At 41.9% G+C, this 21,179-nt stretch overlaps 1 protein-coding gene across 1 annotated transcript in view; it reads left to right on the top strand.

Moving 5' to 3' along the window:
• The window catches only part of LOC308334920 (pyruvate carboxylase, mitochondrial-like), a 378,126-nt gene that overhangs the window by 25,060 nt on the left and 331,887 nt on the right, over positions 1 to 21,179 (top strand). The window contains exons 5-9 of the mRNA XM_080791818.1: positions 2,550 to 2,715; positions 4,200 to 4,345; positions 8,545 to 8,662; positions 10,185 to 10,252; positions 12,730 to 12,813. Coding sequence (XP_080647944.1) covers positions 2,550 to 2,715; positions 4,200 to 4,345; positions 8,545 to 8,662; positions 10,185 to 10,252; positions 12,730 to 12,813 — 582 coding nt within the window. The remainder of the gene's footprint in view (positions 1 to 2,549; positions 2,716 to 4,199; positions 4,346 to 8,544; positions 8,663 to 10,184; positions 10,253 to 12,729; positions 12,814 to 21,179) is intronic.

Raw genomic sequence — 21,179 nt, 5'->3', positions numbered from 1 at the left:
TTTTTGCCACGCGGCGCACATTGAGCCAGTCCAATGTTGAGTTGACAGTCTGATGAGCACGCTCTCCACTGTGTATTCCACTGATGTGAACGTCTAGAAGAGATCTGTCTGTGTCTATTACAAACCACTGGACTTATTAGAAGCACCAATTGTTTTACGCTATGTTATGAATATTTCACATTTTGTGAATCCATAATCTACGATCCACCGCCTCGCCATCCCTCCATAGGCAAGACCTTGGTTATTATCCATATCTCACCATTTATGACTATGGATATTTGTGTGTGCTGTACTGCACTAAACTTCAATTTGTAAGTTAACCTCTCTACTCTTCATAAATATGCTCAATAGTTCTCTTAAATCTTATTCAATTATTTATTGACAAAATAAAATGTATTATGTTGAGGTGCCATGGGCACCACCAGCCAAAAGTAATAAAGTGCTTCAGAAATGGAACTGGTACAGAGCAATAAGACTATCCTTCCCTCCCTCTGTGTGTTTACCATCCGTCGCCAATTGTTCACTAGCGGTTTTTTCTATCGGCATACTTTGCTTTCTAGTTTTCTGTGCGGGTATCTGGCTGGCCAGCCAAGTTGGGGCCGTCCTACTAATTTCTTTGCGATCTGTCTGCCCAGCTGGGCGGCAGGCAGTCGTGCCAGGGAGGAAAGTGTGTGTGTGTGTGTGTGTGTGTGTGTGAGTGTGGGTGTTCTCTCATAATTTTCTTTGCGCAAAAAAATCCTGATGTTCTATTTTCCCTACTTATGATTCTTACATTTTGTCTTTTTATCCGTATCTTTTATCTGCTGTGAGTGCACATGCAGTTGTGCATGAATTCCTTACTGAGTATTACTTACTTACTTGTAAGAGTGTAGTGCCAGGCGCAGATACCCTCATTCTGTGTGTGCGCGCGTGCGTGCGTGCATGTGTGCATGCGTGTATGTACGTGCAAGTGTGATTGTGTCTCTACGTAGCCAGTTCGCCAGTGACGGCACTCCAAACACTGGGACAGGCCTTAATTATAGCCTGCCTGGTGTCCATGTCCAGATGGCCCTAACTGGCCGAGAGATGGCTTTATCTACTCTATCTGCATGTATGTGTGTGTGTGCATGCCTGCTACTCAGAATCTGAATGGGTCTCCATTTCCCTACGGCATATCTCTCTCTACGGGGTCCAACTGGCTGTGTGTGGGTTCCGTCTGAATTTGCTTTCTGTATCTGTTCTTTCTCTTGAACTCACTCCTTGCATTTTTTCACATCCATCAAATGAGTTGACAGTGATAAATAGCGTTTTTACTCATCTTTCAAGATCCACCGTTTTCTTTTTTCCTTTTTCAACGCGAATGTAAACAAATGATGTCCCGTCTCTCTTCTTTCCACCTGAAAAAAAACAAACTAACAAAAAAACAACATAGTAACCGTGATCTGCCATTCTTTTGTTATTAGCAGTTGAATATGGCTTGTTTTCACCAAAAACACAATACTATCCACACAGCGATACTAATATCGCTGTGTGGATATTAGTCTCGTCCCTCTCAGTGTTATATTGCTTTCTGCATTGTCCCTCTAGTGCAGTGGTTCCCAAACAATTGTACACTGAGTTACATGTACATGAGTTAAATGTACACTGAGTTACATGTACATGAGTTAAATGTACACTGAGTTACAGACCCATAATGGCCCCCTGGAACTCCCTCAAGTACCCCTAGGGAACTGCTCTAGTGTAATCACTGAACACACCAGATGTTCTATACATCCATGGCAGTCAAGCGGTGGGTTTGAGATGACGTAGATCTACAGTGTTGGCAGTATAGGGCTGTCAGTCAGTTCCCCAACATAATCCCATTAGAAGTTCAATGCTTTATTATTAAAAAAATAAAAAAGATACTCTTAAAGAATTGGCAGTGACATAATACTGCATTGATGTGGTCCTTTTAACTAGAGTGTGTGTGCATTTTGCTAAATAATGTGTGTTAACTCCCACAGTTCCAAAAGTAATTGTTAGGCAAACATTATCCACAGCCTACAGAGGGTACATTTTTTGCAGGGCTCCGGTTCCTCAACCTCCACGCGTCAGAGGAGGTCAAACGTCACGAGGAACGTCGATAACTAAATGTCTGTCATGTTTAAACAGGGTGACGTGTTGACCGGCTCAATAATCCATTAGCTCAGAAGTGCATAAATGCATCAGAGAATGACACGCAGATAACCGCTAACTCCACCACCTCTCTCCTTCTCATGCAAGTAATTGAGTATCTAATGTCAGTGTATGTCACAACACCAACTTTGATGAGGCAGTATTGCATCGTTTAATTTTTTTTATTCAGAGTTATGAGGTTTCCTCCGGACAGCAGAGATATGCTCCTTCTCTCTCTCTCTCTCTCTCTCTCTCTCTCTCTGTTTCCTTCCATTCTCGGGTGACCTCTGCCCCCCCCTGCCCCCTGCCCATCCATCTCCCTGCCTCTCTGAGTTTCTCTCAATGTCTCTTGACATCTTACTGCTACTTTGTAAGTCAGATTCTCTAAGTTCAAATCTCTCTCTCTCTCTCTCTAGGATAACGACGTTGATGCCATCCATCCTGGTTATGGTTTCCTGTCAGAGCGTGCAGACTTCGCCCAGGCCTGTTTGGACGCGGGAGTCATGTTTGTCGGGCCCACCCCAGAGGTGGTGCGCAAGATGGGGGACAAAGTGGAGGCTCGCTCCCTGGCCATCAGCGCAGGTATAGGGAACTAGAGTGATGGGCTGTGTGTGACGTGAAAAAAGGATCTTTTCTCCAGCTGGTGAAGGACAAGAACAAAACAAAATACTCTTTTATTCCAAAATCTTGCATTGAATTTTGAAAATAACTGATCTACAATCTGCTATTTTGCCCTGGAATAGGGACGCTAGGGTCCATGTGGTTAGATTTGTTATTGATGTGCTGTGATCTTTGTACTTTTTCTGTTTTGTATGTGTCTGGAGTTAACATTATTCTAATATAGTCAGAGGATATGAATACAATCTGGGAATACATTTCTTACCAAGAATTCTCTTCACCATTGTGTTTGTAAAGGTGTCTACTAACACATCCCACATTGGTTTATATTCAACCACCCTAGGGGAATTTTTGACAGCTGCTGAAACAACCAATATATGGCAAAATGTTCTAAATTTCATTTTTAAGTAGCATTGTGACATGTCAAACTAGGGGGTTTTCATGATTCGGAATCCATTCTATGTACGTATTCATTTTGCATGAAAAACACTCGAACACACGAAAAACACTGCTATGGCCCTTTTTTAGCCCAAGGAGTGTTTTTCGTGCAAAACTAATGCTTGGAATGGATTCGAAATCATGAAAAAACCCTAATTTGACACGTAACATGCTACATGAAAATTTTAACATTTTGCCTTATATTGGTTGTTGATGGTACCCCAACTTTCAGCAGCTGTCACAAATTCTCCTAGGGTGGTTGAAATATAAACCAATGTGGGATATGTTAGTAGACACCTTTACAAACACATTGGTGAAGAACATTCTTGGTAAGAAATGTATCCCTAGATTTGACATTATACTGATAATATTCCCTGACTAATAGACCCTCAGGTGGTTAGAATATTCAAATATGTCTTCCCGGTGTATTTTTGAGTGGTGCTAGCCACGCCTATAGACAGCTATGGGTGTCCCTGGCTGTGTATGTCTGTCCGACCGAGTACGGAAATAGCGAGGAGGGCTATTACAGTACAGTACAGTACAGTACAGTACAGTACAGTACAGTACAGTACAGTACAGTACAGTACAGTACAGCACCACTCACTTCAGACTGGTCAGATATTTGTTTTCTTCCTGAAATCTGAAAGCCTTTGAGTCAAAAGGCCCAATTTTTGTGACGTCATAACCCTAACCCGTGCTAAGGTGAACTTATGGTGGGTGTGGTCACATAAAAACGTCATTGTAACACTTTTATACACTTATTATACACAAGTATAATCATAGTACCTGATGATCATGTTTTAGGGGAGCCCATCTTTAACGTTTTCTCCCCAGCACTTTCTCCTTTTCTGACCTCCTTTGCTCTTTTTTATTGCTATTAATCTCTCTCTCTCTCTCTCTCTCTCTCTCTCTCTCTCTCTCTCTCTCTCTCTCTCTCTCTCTCTCTCTCTCTCTGTCTCTCTGTCTCTCTGTCTCTCTCTCTCTCTGTCTCTCTCTCTCTGTGTGTCCAGGTGTGCCAGTGGTCCCAGGAACAGACGGTCCTCTAGCAAGTCTCAGTGAGGCCAAGCAGTTTGCCGAAGCTGTAGGCTTCCCCATCATCTTCAAAGCGGCCTACGGCGGAGGAGGAAGAGGAATGAGGGTGGTCAAAGAGTATGAGGTGAGCAGAGACCTGACGAATACATGTGACCAACTGACCACTTGAGACCAGGTTCTACAAATGTCTTCTAAACCATTTAGACCTGAAAACGATTCTACAAATGCCTTCTAAATTCTGACAGGTTTTCTGAAAAACCCATGTTTCCATGTCAGTGGTTCTCAAGCATTTTCATTTCAAGTACCGGTACCCTCAAAAATATATGTAATTGGCCACCGACCCCCATCTGAAAATATATTGTTCCAGGGACCCCATAGAAGCAAAGATTTGACTTAAAACGTTTGCTCTGAAAGAAATATTCAAAGATTTGCACCACCTTTTCAAGACTTTTCAAAAATAGCAGAACTACAAGCTCTTAGTGCGGCACTCAGCTCCATATATGCAGATCTAGGTGATGATCCAGTCTTCCCCTTGTATGGCTATCACTAATATCTTGGATTCTTCTTTTTGGGTCAAAACAAGCCAGATGTGCGCCTCATTTCTCAAACGATACGATCCTTGCTTACAAAAAGTATGTTTTGGGTGGATCAAATGACATTTGCGGCAGCCGTTAAATAGGGGATTTTTTACTCCCTGACTAAAAGTTTCTGGCCAAAACAAAATAATGTGTTGTAATCTGAAATGGAGCTTTTCATTCCACTGGTCGTCTCTTGGGTTTGTCCCAGTGGGTCTTGTGAAGAGCACGTCTACCTCTTTATGTCAGGCCCATTTATCAGTTAATTAATCTAGTTTTTCCATCAACACAAAGGAACCCCCAGGTGGTTACACGAGCCTGCCGGTTATGATGTGAATGTGCTCATCAACTAATGCCAGTGTAGACTCACACGTCGGTCTCTAAACAGATTGTGTGGCGGGGCCACCACACAGTCATGACCAGCGAGTCGTAGGGAAGTGCCGATGAGACATTACAATTTGGGCATTTAGCAGACGCTCTTAATCCAGAGCGATTTACATTAAGCAAGAACAGAAACGCATGGCAATACATACATAAAAAGTAGTTATCATGAAACATGCGTAAGCTAAGAACGTAACAGTGGGATATCTCTATAATGAAACTATACATATAAACTATACATACTGTATATACTATACTATGCTATACATCTACATAAAATGCTATCTAAGTCTACAAAAAGTTATGGCTATGGTAAGTGCCGATATCGATATTCAATATAATTAATTGCTGTTATGGCCGATAACCGATATTACCGATGTCGATATGATCTCATTCTGTATTGAAAAATTATTATAATTTTGTCCATTCTGAAAAATACAGGGTTTCTGCACTGCAGGCTTAGGCAAGTCAGATTTAACCTGAATACCTTTTATATTTAATATTGTGAGCTTGTAGATCTGTTCAAGCTGTTACTTTGGGCTTGTTTATCTGACAGATTAATCAGACCGATTTATTAATCGGTCTGATTGATTAATCAAACCAATGCCGATTTAATCTAAAAACAACTAAAATCGTCCGATACAGATTTATCTCCCATCACTACCAGCGACCACGCTATGATTTTTAGTAGGCGGCCGCGAATAGGCCAAGACAAGGTAAAAGACTGCAAAAAATGATAATAATAAATAAAGAAAACAACACAAATCACAAAAATGTCACACACGTGCACGGGTCCGACACAGGCAAGCACGAGTGTGCATGTGTGAAAGCTCCCTCCCACGCCATCAGCGTCTGGTTAGACAGGCCATCAACAGGGCTCCCTCAGAGTTACTATATGGGGGGAGTGGTGCCAAATCTTTGTGTGACAGGGTTATTCTTTTCACATTAACCAGTTGAACCTTAACATCCCTATTCTGCTAAACATTTGCAGAAAATAGCCAATCTATAAGCTCATTGTGAGCTTGTGGATTGGCTGTTTTCGGCAAATTGGTTTTGTGAAGATGGAAAAATTAAGTACGAAGTCAATGGTCAAATTGAGTGTTGACACTGATAGCCAATTAAGCTAGCATGAAATCAATGAAAATGACAACCCAATTTTATACAATATGTAGTGTGTGTGTGTGTGTGTGTGTGTGTGTGTGTGTGTGTGTGTGTGTGTGTGTGTGTGTGTGTGGGGGGGGTCCTTTGCCTGAAAAACGTTGAAGACCCCTGATCTAAATGTCAATCGCCCTGCTTCAGGTGCTGAAACTGGGTGGAAACTATTAGTTGTTAAAAAATATACCCCTGCGTTGCAGAACCATTGCAAAGGCTTTGGGAGGTCACAGGATTGTTTTCTAAAGCCGTAGCCGTAGGTGTATATATTTATCAGAGGCTGTTTTTGCCTCTGTTTGCAACCACCTTGCATTTATTTAAGTCCCCAGACATATAGGTAGCCAGATATCTGATCATCTCGCAATGCGAGACTAATGAAGTACAAGCGTGGAATTTGAACAGCTTGCTCCAATGACTGAAACCCTTATCCAGCACTTTGAGCTCCCATCCAAACATTGCGCCTGTGTGTCTGCATCTCTTTGCTTCCATTTTCAACGTCATTAATTTTCTGTTTGTTCAGGAATCATGGTGAAATTACCAGAGAATGTGAAACGGTGCCGGCCCTCTTATCTCACTGCCTGCCCATCACCTCTGTGTGTTTCCCCCATCTGCCCCCGAAATTACCCCTGGAACTTTTTCTTTTGAGGGCTAATGAAAGTTACATGTATGGTGTGTGCGATATGAATTGTGAGATTACAATAATGACAGTAATCCTTAATCACATTCAAGGGCAATGTATCAGACAGTACCCATGATGTGCTCTATATATATATATAATATATATATAAAATCTTAAAAGAAGGAGTGTTTGCAACTGAGATTTGTGTGCTTCCTTTATCTCAACTCGTTGCACAATGCATGTCGGGGTATCGTCCCGCTATCCCATCGTGTCAAATGCTCTTGAGGAATGAATTAACATGGGTGCCAATTATCGCTACCTAATGGTACTAATTAGTATGCGTCTCTGACGCTCCGTTTACAGTACAGCTGAATGACGTCTATAAATAAATCAGTTGTACTCCTCATTCTCCAGGAGAAACCTGACAAATGAAAGCTAGATTTGGTTTACTTTAAGTTTACTTTCACAAAAATGATATGATGGAACACAGACAGGGGTCTGCTGTCTGTAATTTAGCAGCTGTGTGTAAGAAAAATAAAATAAAAGGCTTAGTGGATTTGTCACCCGATATAGTGATTAGATAACAGGTGCCTTAATAAAGGGGAATAAACTACCAAATTGCATAACACAAAGTCTAATGGCGACACAGGGAGAAGTTATAACAAATTCACATGAGAAATCATGGAATCAATGGAAGCAAATCTAAACATCAACCTGGGTACTTGCAAATAGGTAAAGTACTTGCACACCATCCCGGGTTCAATTAACGGCCTCCAGTTTGGCCGGGTGATCCAACACAATTGACCTTTTTGCAAAAGCAACACCCACTTTATATTAGTTACCGTTTCTACTGTAGGGCTGTCAAACTGTGCAGGTTTATTAATGGTAGCTCCGAAGGAGCATTGGTCCGAGGTGCGCTGGGGGTCTGGAGAGGGTGGGTGGTTAGGTTTAGGTGTCTGCCCCGGGGGAGGTTAGGGTTAGGGTGAGGGTTTGAGGTAGGTTGTCGATCAGACCAATGGACCGTCGGCATATTGACGCGGACCCGTAGTTGGGGAGGGTTATTGCATGAGGCAAAATTAGTGCTCCCTGCATTGGGGCGGGTTGTGAGGATGACAAGGGGATGGCTTGCACAAGAGGGAAAAATGACCACATTACAGCTTGTAACATACCGCATTATATTTTCTCCATGGACGAAGCAGTTATATACTCTCTCTGAGTTATGAACGTTAGACCCACCCACTGTATAGTGTATACAGTGCTGGAATGGTGGGTTCCAGAATGAATTATGTCCAACGTGCGTCAACATAATTTTGCCTCTGAGATTCCATCATTCTTAGAAAGGCTTTATAGAGGCTAGCCTCTTCAGTCAACCTTTTTTAATAACCATGGTAACACAATGTGACTCATGTGTACAGGAAATCTTAAACCTTGAACTGTAATAATACTAATAAAACCCATTTAGACCTGAGGACGATTCTACAAATGCCTTCTAAATTCCGACAGTTTTCTATGTCAGTCGTTCTCAAACATTTCCATGTCAAGGACAGCCAAAACATCGGAACCCAATGGTCGTTTTTGGTGTTTTCAATCTGTCAGGAACTTGAGGAGAACTACCAGCGTGCCTACTCAGAAGCCCTGACAGCCTTCGGGAATGGAGCTCTGTTCGTAGAGAAGTTCGTAGAGAAGCCGAGACACATTGAAGTCCAGATCCTCGGTGAGTATTATGTCCTCACTCTGCCTTGGTATGCATATGTCTGTCTGTGTGCATATTTTTTGTGCTGCATTTAGTGCATGTCTGCCTGGATTTGACACTTGTATTGTGACCTGTGTGTGTTTGTGTACATGTCAGTGTTGAGTGTACGTTTTTTCACTGGTGGAAACTAAATTAAAACTAAGTTATGATGACTAAAATGAAAGGGATAGTTCCGATTATTTTAACTTAATGTGACCGGGTGAGTGATGACGAGTAGGGTGGGCTGTATGAAATACCATTAATATAGTGGTTGCAACTGTATTCATTGATTGCCCGTGGAGTCCCGTGGTGGGAGTTCTGCTCTGGTTTTGGTCAATATGAAGTAGTTCCGGTCATTTTGTGGGGGGCACTGGGGCCACGTAGTAAGAATAAATTAATTCACAAAACTAATGTCATTTGTATTGTTGACCTATTTCTAAAATATTAGCACAACTTTCGTTCAACTTTGTCCCCTCTATCACATGGAACTACTTTTTGGCGCAAAAACATAGTTCCGTGTGATAGAGGGGTAAAAAATGAACAGAAGTTGCACTAATATGTCAACAATACAAATTACGTTAGTTTTGTGTCAACAATAAATAAAGTAAAAGACACAAGTAATTTTACAAAAAATATATACTGTTATGATACAATATTATTGCCACAATATCGATATCGAGGTACTTGACTTTTACAGATTGTGTATGCATGATATTTTACTCTTCGTGTCCCTGTACTGTGTGTGTGTGTGTGTGTGTGTGTGTGCGTGTGCACGTGCGCGCGCACATTTCATTGGGATGTCTCTGTGTGCATGGCCGTCTCCTTGGTGGTCTGTATGCATCGCTGTACACATAAATCTGCATACGTTCCAGAGCGTTGTGTCTCTCAGGTGTTCATTCCTGTATGTGTGTGTGTGTGTGTGTGTGTGTGTGTGTGTGTGTGTGTGGTTGCTTGCTTTCCTTGTGATTGCGCCAGCAGCATTTGGGGCTCATGTACTACCAGTGTGCCTGCAATGCATGCTGTGTCTGTAATATTCATTCTGTGTTTAATGCATACTGTGTGTGTGTGTGTGTGTGTGTGTGTGTGTGTGTGTGTGTTCATGCATGCATGCTGGTGGTGTGTGTTTGGGAGATGTTGATTAATTGATGTCTGCAGGGTATGCCAGGGATCTTGCGTATTTTCTGAATTACCTGTTAAAAGTCACGTCACTCTCTCTCATCACCCCTCCCCCCCCCCACCTACACACACCCCTCTCCCCTCCCTCGCTCCTTCTGTTCCCTCTCTATGCCTCCTTCCTCTTTCGCACTTGGCTTGATTATCACCTCCTTCCCTCCCCCCTTCCTCCTCCTCCTCCTCCACCCCCCCTTCTGTCATCACTCTTCATCGACTTCATTTCTATTCTCACTCCACCTCTCTTTTTCTCACCTGACGCCCCCCCACCCACCTCTCTCTTCCTCTCTTCCCACAACTAATTCTCTCCGTCTTTTTCTCTCTCTCTCTCTAGGTGATAAGTATGGTAATGTCATCCACCTCTACGAGAGAGACTGTTCCATTCAGCGCAGACACCAAAAGGTGAAGTTATTAACTCGATGGAATCGCAACGTTTTTGTTTCATACATCGTTATTTGAGATTATCTTTAGGATGACCTTTCTGCCTAATTAAGGTGTGTGTGTGTGTGTGTGTGTGTGTGTGTGTGTGTGTGTGTGTGTGTGTCAGCCGCATCACAATGAAAAGGTCATGTTAAAAACAAGACTGATATAGGACTGCATCTTCGTGTTGTGGACGTCAAACTCACTGAGTCACTGCTTTACTGTCGGCAGTTCCAGTGCAAAACGATGATGATTTCGTCGACTAATACATTATACTATATGACGAAAAATGTTCGTTGACTACCTAATGAAAACTAAGCTATGATGACTAAAACTAAGACTAAATATAATATTGACAATTTCGTCAACAAATAAAAACTAGACTAAAATGTTAGGAAGGGACTAGTGGACAAGAGATCCAGTGTAAGTAAAAGACACAAGCCATTTTACACTTGGTACCATGCTGAAAATAACCGATCTACAAGCTCACAGCGCGTCGTGTTGTGGAGATCTAAGGGTTCGAAGTTTGTCGCATCTTTACCTATAACTGCACTATTCTGCCTTTTATAGTGCCACCAGAAGGCCGATTATGTGAAACACATTTTTTTAATATTAGTACTTCAGATCTTTTCCAAATATCACACAAATCGGTACACATGATCTTTATAGTCATGGGATCAAGATGGCGGATCTGTGTGATTTATTTATTTTTATTTGTTCTATCTTGATTGGCTAAGACTGACATCTAAAGTTTGCAGGAGTGGCCCATTTCATGAACACAGCATGTGGAACTTTGCATGCACATTTCCAATACGTTTTACTACCTTTTCTTTATTGCTTTTGACAATACAAAGTGAAGTACAAACAAGTCAATATACAGTAGCACAGTACAGTAGCCATAGGATGTCAAAAGTACTTTTGTCCCTTGGCTCTACACACCAACCTGGGCAGAGCAACGGACTTGAACTCATGCTTCCTTCATGCACGAGTGTCCAAGTTGCTCCTTTAGGGAAATGTATTCTATAAATCAGCCAATACAAAATTACTGTGAGAGTTTGCCACAGTGGACGACTGATTTCAGTAATTTGGAAGAACGCTACTTTCGGTTATTTTAACATTAAGATTATTTTAAGTGGTCAAACTAATCGTAGAATACATGTTCAGAAGCATCTTTCATAAAACCCTAATGGGCTCAGATATATTTAATTAAAACTAAAAGCAAAGGTTAAAGCCCCAATTGGCCATTTCTTCAAGTAGAACCGCAAGAACGTAATGGCTTTAGAACGACCATAAAACCACCACCATTTTACATATCGTGCCAATTCTTTAGGAAAGTGTGTGTGTGTGTGTGTGTGTGTGTGTGTGTGTGTGTGTGTGTGTGTGTGTGTGTGTGTGTGGACGACGACTCCTCCTTTCATACTGTTTCACAAAATCACAGATTAGGACTTGGCCCGACGAGATGTTTCAGTCGTGACATTTTATTTTTGCTTTATTCCATGGATACTATGATAATGAATTATCGCCCATCGTCTGGCAGTCTGTTAATCAGTTTAACAATGCTTTCATCTGGGCAGGCTGACAGTATCACCTGTCATATTCCATTAATATACAATGCACAACATACTCCATTACAATGCACCACTACACTGCTATTATAATGGTATATTTCATCACTTTCCCTTGCCATCTTTAATGAGATTACAACTGATAATCATGTTAGCCGCGCCGTTCGCGCCGACGCAGTTTTCTCTTTGATGTCCTTTTAATCCTAATCTGCCCATGTCCTTAATCGGAGATCTTTCTGAATATCAGAACAAGCATAGTTTCTTGTTAAGAAAAGTATTTCAAACGGCGGGTATGTTTTTCTCTAGGCAGCTTCCAAGTGCCGTTTCTTTTTATTTTATTTTTAGGTTTAAATGTGATTTTTATATAATTTTTTAAGTTTCAGGAATCAATTATCTGTCTTGGATAGATTGATCTTGTCTGTTATTGTGCAGCTAATCGGATAAGCCACCAGAAAAAAGAATAAACGTCTTCCAAAAGGGTCAGTCAGTCAGTGAAATTAAAAGTTAATACTTTAATATACTTTTTACTTACTAGAGTCAACTAAAAGTCTCATCTTGTAGTCACCCAAATGTAATAATATGTACACAAAGACCTGAGCTAGTTAACTACTTAACACCCCGGGCAACAGAAACAGAGTTCTCCGTCCTATCAAATAGTGACGCCCAGCGCTCAGGAGGGAGATTAATAAAAGGACGGAGATTTATTGATATCAAAACCCGAAAACAGATGGCATCGCTCCACAGGCTGGGAGCGTCTGTTGCACAACATTCTATGTTATTTCCGGTTGGGACGTCATCGAAAATGACAACATACTACTAGCATAAATTAGGGTATCGATATACACTGTAATGTAACGCATACGGAACTGTTCTGACATTTACAACTGTTTGCAGGTTGTGGAGATTGCGCCTGCTACCAACTTGGATCCCCAGCTGAGAGCCAGACTGCACGCCGACTCCGTTACCCTGGCCAAGCAGGTACACACACACACACACACACACACACACACACACACACACACGCACTCGCACACGCAAGCGAAGCGCGTGCTACTTTCTCATGTCTGAGAATTACACCAGGGATTTCACACATTTTGTTCTTTTGGTCACTCATCGATTGGACACAGGTCAAAATGTTGTGCACCATGTTTGTTTTGCCATGCATTTGAGTTGTCAGATTACAGTTTATTGGATAAGCATGTCGGGTGAAATCGGGATTCTCACGTTTCTAGATAATTCGACACAAATTGCATCATGAATACTGTACCTACTGTATGACTAGTTGACATCACTATTCACTCCCATTAAGACCTGAGGCCGATTCTACAAATCCCTTCTAGATCAGTAGTTTGCACTTTTTTAATCAGCCGAATACAATCATTTTGGCAGTCCTTGACACAAAGATGTTTTAGAACTACTGATCCCCCCCCCCCCCCCCCCCCCCCCCTCGTGCCTTATGACCTGACATCACCTGAAAGCACCATTGGTCCCAGCTTACTGTAGACATGTACAGTACTGCTTCTTAGCCCGTGTGCGTGTGTGTGTGTGCGCGTGCGTGTGCGCGTGCGTGTGCGCGTGCGTGTCATTTTCTAAGCCAATATTGATTTGTAGAGCAGCATTCCGAGCACTCTCGGAGGCTAGACTTTGATTTTGGTCTCTCTAACATTTTTCCCAGAAACTCATTTTAGGATGTAAAACAACAAACAAGATAATGAAAGGTTAGCATTTTCAGGGCAGTTTACAACCTGGTAAGTTTCATGTACGTAGCTTTCATGCAGAGGAGGCTTATTGGGTTGCAAATACAAATATAATTGCATTGCTCCAGCATGTGTGTTGTAGAATCTGCCAGATGGATTTCTCCCCTGAGATCTGGACAAGCTAAATGTCCTGTCGGTGGAATGACAGTGAAAGGTTGCAGTGGTGGAAAATAACACAGTACTGTACTTGAGTGAACGTTTTAGGTATTCTTTACTTTACTGCAGTGTTGATTTCGTCGACTAAAACCAAGATGAAAGATGTTCGTCGACTACCTTTTTTCACTGAGGAAAACTACATTGAAACCAAATGAAAACTAAGCTACGATGGCTAAAACTAAGACTAAATATACTGACAGTTTCGTCAACAAATAAAAACTAGACTAAAATGTTAGTAAGGTACTAGTGGACAAGATATCCAGTGTAAGTAATTTTACACTTGGTTGCATGCTGAAAATAGCAGATCTACACTACACAGGATTTAGCAAATGATCCATGAGATTTGAACTTTTGCTCATGTCATATCATATCAAATATAAGATTTTAGTCGACTAAATCCACGGTTCATTTCGTCAACAAAACTGTATTTTTGCAGACTTTGATTTTACACTTTTTTGCATGCTGAAAATAGCCGATCATCAAACGCATAACCAAGCAACCAAATATAAAATGGCTTGTGTTTTAGTTCTATTGGATCTCTTCTCCACCAGTCCCCCCCCGCTAACATTTTATTCTAGTTTTTATTTGTCGACGAAATTGTCTATTATTTAGTCTTAGTTTTAATCTTCATAGCTTAGTTTCTGAGTGGTGCAACCACTTCTATAGACAGCTACAGTATATGTGTCCCTGGGTTTGTCTGTCCAGGACGAAAATAGCGATATAGCGTTTGTTATTTGGTTTTTGTCGGTGATAAAGTGGTTGTCGATGAACATGTCCGGTCATAGTTTTAGTTGATTAAATTAACACTGCTGGGGGCACTAGAACAACGTGCCCTGTTTGTCCCCCCCCCCCCTCACCGCCGCCGCAGCGGTCGACTGCACAGCTCGGATCGATCGGAGGGAGATATTGCAATGACATCTGTGTGGCTGGCTGGAGCTACTCTGTCCTGTGCCAGTGTAGCATTACATTATATCCTCTCCTACGTATAAAGATGAGTACCTCTGGTAAATGACCTTTTTTAGCTAATGGCCCAACTTCCCAAGTGTGGAATTGCTATAGCAGTAGAGATTTGCTACCGTGATGACCTTGATAACACGGATACTGAAATGGTGGTCTGTGTGTGTGTGTGTGCGTGTGTGTGTGTGTGTGCGTGTGTGTGTGTGTGTGGGTGTGGCAGAGGGCACGGTTACAGCTGTAGTTGTAGTAACGGTGTTTTTACTCCATAGTAATCTAACCATGACATCACCCAGCATGTCGGCTTAGAATTGACCAATCCTGTTTTCTCGTAGAATAATTGAAATGCCTCTGTTTGTGATAGAATCTGTTATTGGAGGTGTGTGTGTGTGCATGCATTAGCGTGCGCATGAATGTTGTTGAGTTGTTTTTTGCTGTTGTCCTCCACTGTTGTCCTTCGGGCGGCTCATCCTAGTTACATTGCTGCGCAATTGGAAGAAGGAAATGTGCGGAATTTGAAGTTTTTAAGCCCAGTATTGTGCCCTTCACATGTAGTAATTACGGCTACACGTTGTAGACACACGCACGCCCTGGGTAAATAGTATGTGTACTGTACACACACACACACACACACACACACACACATGCACACACACAGTCACGTTACGTCCACTCACTCGATGCGATACAGAAATCCTGTTGCTAAACAGCAATCCTGCCCTGAGCTAATGTGACGCGCGGGTCTAGGATTGTGAAAGGGATATATTGTGGCTTGAGGAGAGAGAATGATGGAGATTATGTCCTCTGAAATAAAGAATGTATGGAAGTGACACATGCGTGCGCGCACACAGGCAAGCCAACTAGCTGCTTTTCAGTCAGGGGTTCACCAGGGGTCTCTCATTGTCGCTCTTCTTTCATCCATATACTCTCTCATTGTCGCTATTCTTTCAGCCTTACTCTCTCATTACCTCTCACCTTCACTTACCCGCCCTGCGTTTCTCACGTTAACACCACCCACTCTTTTCACCCACTCTATTCTCACTCTCCGATACTGTATATACCGTATATAACCCCAGCTTTCATATTCCTGCCATGTGCTGTGATTGCGTTTCACTTTGTGTTGGTCCCTATGGTGGAATTCCTCCATTGGAGAGCTGAGCCCCGGCTCTCACTGCAGCAGGTGCATGTGGTATTGAATCCTTTTCCCTAAGCGGCAATGAATGGACCTAAACTTTGTTACTTTTATTAGAGTGCAGTGTGTCTGAGGGAGAGAGAGGGCTTGGCTTGTGCTTTGTTGTTTTGCTATCTTGTGGGCTCCCACTTCTTTCCTCACTAAAATAGAAATCACCATGGACGTTGTGTTGTTTTCTAATAAACCAAAGTCTCACTCTGCATGTCGCACGCACGCACACACGCCGGCACTTTTCTGTTGTGTTCCTCCGATTTTTTAAATGTTCTTGGTTTCCTACTGTAGTTTTTTTTTGTAGTATTGTTCCTAGTGTTTCCTGTCTGCCTTGTTACCGTTTGCCTGCCTTGTCTAACCTGTACTGTGATTAGCCTAGTGTTTCCACCTTGTCCTATTAGTTCCCCAGCCTATCCCAGTGTTGATTTTCAGTTGAGTTCACCTGTGTCCTTGTGTATTTATACCCCCCTGATCCCAGTGTTTTCTTGCTAGTGTCTCTTGTCTTGACACCTAGTATGATTCCAGTCTTTTTGTTTGTATTTCTAGTTTATCTTTTAAACATTTTTGAACCGACCAGCTCTGCCGCAGTGCCTCTGCCTGCATTTGGGTCCTACAAGCTCTCCTGACTTGAACCGTGACAGCATGTGTACGCTTTGGCATTTGCAGTCTTTTTAGCCTTCAGCTAAAAAGCTCTGCGAGTGCTTTGGTGATGTTGTTAGTGCCGATCTCCAATTCTCCATGCACAACACCACCACTGAGGCTGATTCTTACAACCCAAATCGGTAGTTCTTTCAAGATAAAAAATTATATAATAATAATGCTCCAAATTAGAAATTGTACATTGTACAAGCTTGCAACGTGCCACAAAGCGATGCGCTCTGTGAGCTTGTGTACATCTGCTGTTTTTGAATAGCCAATGCTGAAATCTAAAATGACATTGGTAAAGCCGCTGGCCGACTGTCAGCATTCCAGGCCGCGTCTTCGAAGCATGTGTGTACTGTGCACTGTAGCCCAGCTGGCAGGACTGTTTACAGACATGTTCAATCTCTCCCTCTCCAAAGAGAGAGTCCCCTCGGGCAAGTTGTCCATCGTGGTTCCCTTTCCCCCCAAGCACTCTAACGGTAGCGTGCCTGAATGAATGGAGGCCGCTCGGCCTTACTCCAAAGGCCAGTAAGTGCTTTGATAGACTGGCCAGAGAGACTACAGTACAAGGTCAGGACCCATGGCAATTTGTTTATTACCTTGGACTGCCTTGGCTCTGCACACTGCACAGGGGAAGGACATACGGTTGCTATGTGCAGACTCTGCATTCAACAACATAGTCACTACCAGATGAAATACAAAAAGCTTAAAGCTAAAAAAAACGGCCATAGCCGCCAGGTAAAGTGTCTATGGCCGTTTTTATCCCAAGGAGTGTTTTTTGTGCAAAACAAATGCTTGCAATTAAACCTAGTTTGACCCGTCACATACTTAAAGCAGAATAAATTTTTGCCTGCATATAGGTTGTTAGTGGTACCCCAACTTTCAGCAGCTGTCACAAAGTTTCCCAAGGGAGTTTGGTTGGAACAAATTGAGAGGTGATAGTAGACATAGACAATTAGACACCTTTATGAACACATTTGTGGCAAGCATTTATTTTGCAGATTGTAAACACATTTGGTTAACTTTCCCTAACTAATGGCAGAGGTCTGAACATTGGCACAGTGATGCCCGGAGAATAACCATGCTAAAATATATATAATAATAAGACCAACACTGCGTGGAAATAGGAGTTAACAGGCAATTATGGTCACTAGATTTGCCCGTAAACCTCAAGTTTAGTGGGCATATACAGTAATATACGGTATTATACAGGTGTGATGGTACAATTCGGAGTTTACCGGAGTTTGTTGGAAAGTTTAACGGTAGTTTCCTGTGATATACACATCCGTATTCCATGCTTTTTGCGCAGTGCAAGAAGCTAATCATGGATTTCCTTGAAGCTCCTTTATATCTTGACTCTTTATGACTCAAATTATGCACTTTTATGTATCTCCCCTCCCTTATATTTTATGCACTAATTATTTACTTCTTTTGAACTGCAACACTCAACATTTCTTTGAGTGTTGCTTTATTGGCATGAGAAAACATACGTTTACATTTCCAAAGCAAAAAGAACGATACAATCAAAACAAAAATGATGCACATTTGAAAGTCAGAATCTTCAATGAATCAATGTCTATGTACCAAGATCACTCGATGCAGATAGTGCAGGAATTCACACAATGATTAGTCTTTAGGGTGGTTGTGTTCCGTTTGATATCCTTCTCCTATCACAGCGGCTCACAGATCTTGCTGCTGTGTTGTTTGCACATTGTTGTATTTCACCCAGCCTCATGTTTTCAAAATCTCTGTGGGTGATTTGTAATCTGTGGGAAGTATGTGTCTCTCTCTCTGATGTCTTGGTACAATGGACAGATGGTTAGGAAGTGTGGCTCGGTTTCCACTTCATTTTGTATGCAGTGGCTGCATAGTCCGTCTTCTCTCGGGATACAGGTCTGCCTATGGCGGCTTTTCTCGATCGCAAGACTGTGCTCACTGAGTCTGTACCTAGTTAAGATATGTCTTTGTTTCAGGTCGGTCACGGTGCTCAGGCATTCTGCCACTGTGTATTCTCTGTTTAGGGCCAGATAGCATTCTAGTTTACTTTTGTGTTGCTTCTTTCCAATGTGTCAGATAGTTTTCCTTTTGCTGTTTTTTAACGTGGCTTAGTCCAGTTCCAGGGCCAGCTGGCTGAGGGGGCATCTCTCTAGAGTTTTGTTGTGTTTCGGAGTTTCGGAAGTGCGTCTGGGTCACTTTCTTTTAGGTGGTTGTAGAATTTAAGCTTTTTTATTTTGATTATGAGTGGGTATCGTCCTGCATGCATTATTTGGTGTTTTTCCCTGGGTTCCGGGGAATGGATTTTCAGAATTCTGTATGTAGGGTCTCGATTTGGTGTTTATCACATTTTTCAAGGTCATGGGAGGGAAATTGGTTCTATCACAGAGTCCAGTATTTTAAACCAGGTTTGAATTGAGATGTCTGTTTTGATGTTTCTTTTGATTTTCAGACACACACACACACACACACACACACACACACACACACGCACGCACGCACGCACGCGCGCGCACGCATACGCACACGCGCGAGCACTCACTCACTTTGCCTCTCTCTTGCATACTGTATACACTTTCACGTTCCACTGTGTCTTAATAATGGCTCAATAGTACTTGACAGTAAAATGTTGAGTGTTAATTAATCTCCAGAGATAAATGAACACTCAGGGTTCTACTGTGTAGCACTCTATTCCCCATCCGTATTGTCATTGCTTATCCTCCACTATCTATGACACCATCTGAGGCTTTCCATGAAACTGTGCCGTCTTTGAACCCACCGGAGGCTCTCTGGCACTTCCTGATAGCATGATGTCCTAGAAAACAATGTTGCCTGGCAACACCAACACTTCAGGAAGTTACAGAGTACTTCTGTAAAAGCAGGATAACTGAGTTCAAAGTGGAATAGATAGGGGTGGGGGTGGGGGGCAGGATCTGGCAATAGCATTAGATATGTTGTTGTTTACTGTCCCAATTTAGAAAACTAAGTAATACCCTCCCAATCCGGAGGCTGTTTCCATAGACTGAACTTGAGAGCAGCTTTGAAGGCAACTTAAAAAAAATCCAGTGTTGATGCCCTTTTTTGTTTGGTCGGATTGAGCACAAACTCTACACTGGAAAGAGTGGGTCGATGAGCAGAGTGAAAATCTCCCACCGGCTTCACTCCATTCTATTAGAGGTCAAGTTAACTACTGGTGGAAAAAGTACTCAATCGTTTTACTTAAGTAAAAGTATCAATACTGCAATGTGGAACTACTCAAAAGTCCAGAATTCAAAATTCACTTGAGTAAAAGTACAAAGGTATTGGCATCAAAATGTACTTAAAGTACCAAAAGTAAAAGTACTCATTATCAGAATGTACCATTTCAAGTTTCCAAATGTATAGAAATCATTTGAAAATAGCAGATGCATTGTGACGCATTGTGAGCTTGTAGATCTGCTATTTTCAAATAGCCAAAATGTATATAGGGCTGAAGTGGTTGATGTATGTTTTGTAATAATAATACAAATCTACAAAGTAACTAGTAACTAAAGTTTTCAAATAAATGTAGTGGTGTAAAAGTAAAAGTATTGGAAATACTCAAGTAATGTACAAATACCATGTGTACTTAAGTATAGTACGTAAGTAAATGCACTCTATTACATTCCACCACTGTTAACAACAGTAACATTGTGATGTTCATTGCGCAATATCCTTTTTGCGCCAGACTAAAAAAAAGGTTTTCCTACTTAAACTGAACCCAAACGACTGTCGTCGTTCCCCGGCAGACTTAGTAATGGCTGATCTTTACCTCTGGTCAATGTGGGCAGAATTTCAGGGTTTTCAAAATATTTGACATCTGACCGTGAATCGTGGGTGGCAGTAAAAGTGTTTTAATGGACTCATAAATAGTGGATATGAAAGAACGCCAACTAAACAATCATTGTATTATTGCATGAAGCCATGTGCCCAGACATATCTCCCATGAAATGCAGCGACGGTAATTGGAAGTGTAATTGGAGGGTCATCTACCACGTACAGTACGTTTGCCATGTCTAAATTATCTCTACATCTGTTTGACCACGCGGGAGGAAAGGGAAGCAGGCATATGTGTGGAATAGTCAAGTGTTTATGCTAGGTCTGTCAGTCTCTTCACTTATATGTACTGTATGTATAGGTTCCCTTAGGAATAGGATTGTGGAAAGTCGGATGGAGCAGCTATATGCGCTGTGAGGCGATGTTTTTAGTAATTGAACCGTGTGTGTGTGTGTGTGTGTGTGTGTGTGTGTGTGTGTGTGTGTGTGTGTGAGATGATTGAACATTCTGCTGCAGGTTCTATGCCTCACCCACTCGGCTTGTGTATTTTTAGAGGAAGGGAAACATATATTTTTTTAAGGTTGAAATTAGAATACCTATTTACTATTTAGAAGCTATGCCTGAAAACAACTGTGCTTGCCTCCATGAAGCAGGTGTCTGAGGACAGACAGGAACCTCATTTGAGGCTTCAGTATGTGTATGTGCTAGTTTGTTTATTTGCATGTGTTGTGCACGTGGGAGGGAGGGTGACGCAGAAATGCATGCAGAGCTCCCAGAACTTGTGTAGTAGAGTTCTCAAATACTTTAGCTATTGAAAAATAGCAGATCTACGAGCTTGTACTTCTGCTATTTTTGAAAAATCG

The sequence above is a fragment of the Protomyctophum bolini genome (genome assembly GCF_963924005.1).
Source record: "Protomyctophum bolini genome assembly, chromosome: 20".
NCBI classification, from domain to species: Eukaryota; Metazoa; Chordata; class Actinopteri; order Myctophiformes; family Myctophidae; genus Protomyctophum; species Protomyctophum bolini.
The sequence above is the reverse complement of the archived record's forward strand: the minus strand, read 5'-3'. Positions and strand labels throughout refer to the sequence as shown.